Below are 1,077 nucleotides of genomic sequence, written 5' to 3'. Positions count from 1 at the left end.
CTGTAGATGTATAAAGAAGGAATTATTTTAATATTTTAAGTTATGTGCAAAATAAATCTAGTTTTAAACTCATCTTAAATGTTTTTTAATTTCTTGATTAGTTAAATTCTTTGACATGATCAAACTGGGTTTGGGACAAACGGTCAGAACCAGAACATTTAAAGTTTGGTCTGACGACCCGGTTGTGATTAGTTCTGTTCTCGTCTCCATCAGAACCACACGATGATCTCAGGAGGTTTAATTCAGCAGAGTGGGACCACATCCTGGTTCAGGTTCTACGGAGGTTCTGCAGTGGTTCTGTAGAAGCCCGGTTCTGTTTAAACTAAGTAAACACTTGTGAGGTAACTCTAATAGTTAAAGGTTTGTTTTGTTGATTCCTAGAAAAAAAAACATTTTCTTTTCTCTTACTGAGACATCTGGACCAGAACCAGATCTGGACCAGAACTCAGGTGGTTCTTCCTGCTGATGACATCGTCAGGTCTCCTGGTGACATCACACAGGTGGCTGAAAACACGGTGAGCTCTGATTGGCTGCAGGTGCAGCAGGGGGCGRGGCATCTAAATGACAACGGAGGGTCCAGATGGCGTCGGCGGCGAGGTGACGGACAGTCGGGGCGGGGCCAGGTCGAGCAGCGCGCCGACGGTTCCRGCCACCTGGGGGAGCCCTCGCTCCTCCAGGATGTGAAGAGGAAGACACAACTTGGTCTGCGCCGACAGACACCACAGAAGAAGAACGCAGCAAGGGGGGGGGGGGACAAAAAAGGGGCGGGGACAACAGAAAGGTGGGTCAACAGATGGCAAATTAAATAAACAAATAAAAAAACTGTAAACATGGCAACAGAAAGTAAAGGAGGAATAAAAGGCAGGAAAGTGATGAGAGGAAAGACAAATGAGAGCAGGGGCTCCAGCAGAACCACCGGATCCAGACCAGACTGGGTCAGGATCAGAGAGAAGGCCAGAACCGAGCTCCTGCTGAGGTTAGTCACATGACTCGCTCAGGTGTGTTTAAGGAAACAACGAGTCCAGGTGTGTTTAAGGAAACAACGAGTCCAGGTGTGTTTAAGGAAACAACGAGTCC

The 1,077-nt window shown here is 47.2% G+C and overlaps 1 protein-coding gene across 1 annotated transcript in view; it reads right to left on the bottom strand.

The window, feature by feature from the left end:
* Positions 1-93: 93 nt before the first annotated feature.
* The window catches only part of lrch3 (leucine-rich repeats and calponin homology (CH) domain containing 3), an 18,285-nt gene continuing 17,301 nt past the window's right edge, over positions 94-1,077 (bottom strand). The window contains exon 20 of the mRNA XM_014028754.1: positions 94-704. Coding sequence (XP_013884208.1) covers positions 558-704 — 147 coding nt within the window. The 3' untranslated portion in view covers positions 94-557. The remainder of the gene's footprint in view (positions 705-1,077) is intronic.

Source organism: Austrofundulus limnaeus, unplaced genomic scaffold (assembly GCF_001266775.1).
Source record: "Austrofundulus limnaeus strain Quisiro unplaced genomic scaffold, Austrofundulus_limnaeus-1.0 Scaffold803, whole genome shotgun sequence".
NCBI lineage: Eukaryota > Metazoa > Chordata > Actinopteri > Cyprinodontiformes > Rivulidae > Austrofundulus > Austrofundulus limnaeus.
The sequence above is the reverse complement of the archived record's forward strand: the minus strand, read 5'-3'. Positions and strand labels throughout refer to the sequence as shown.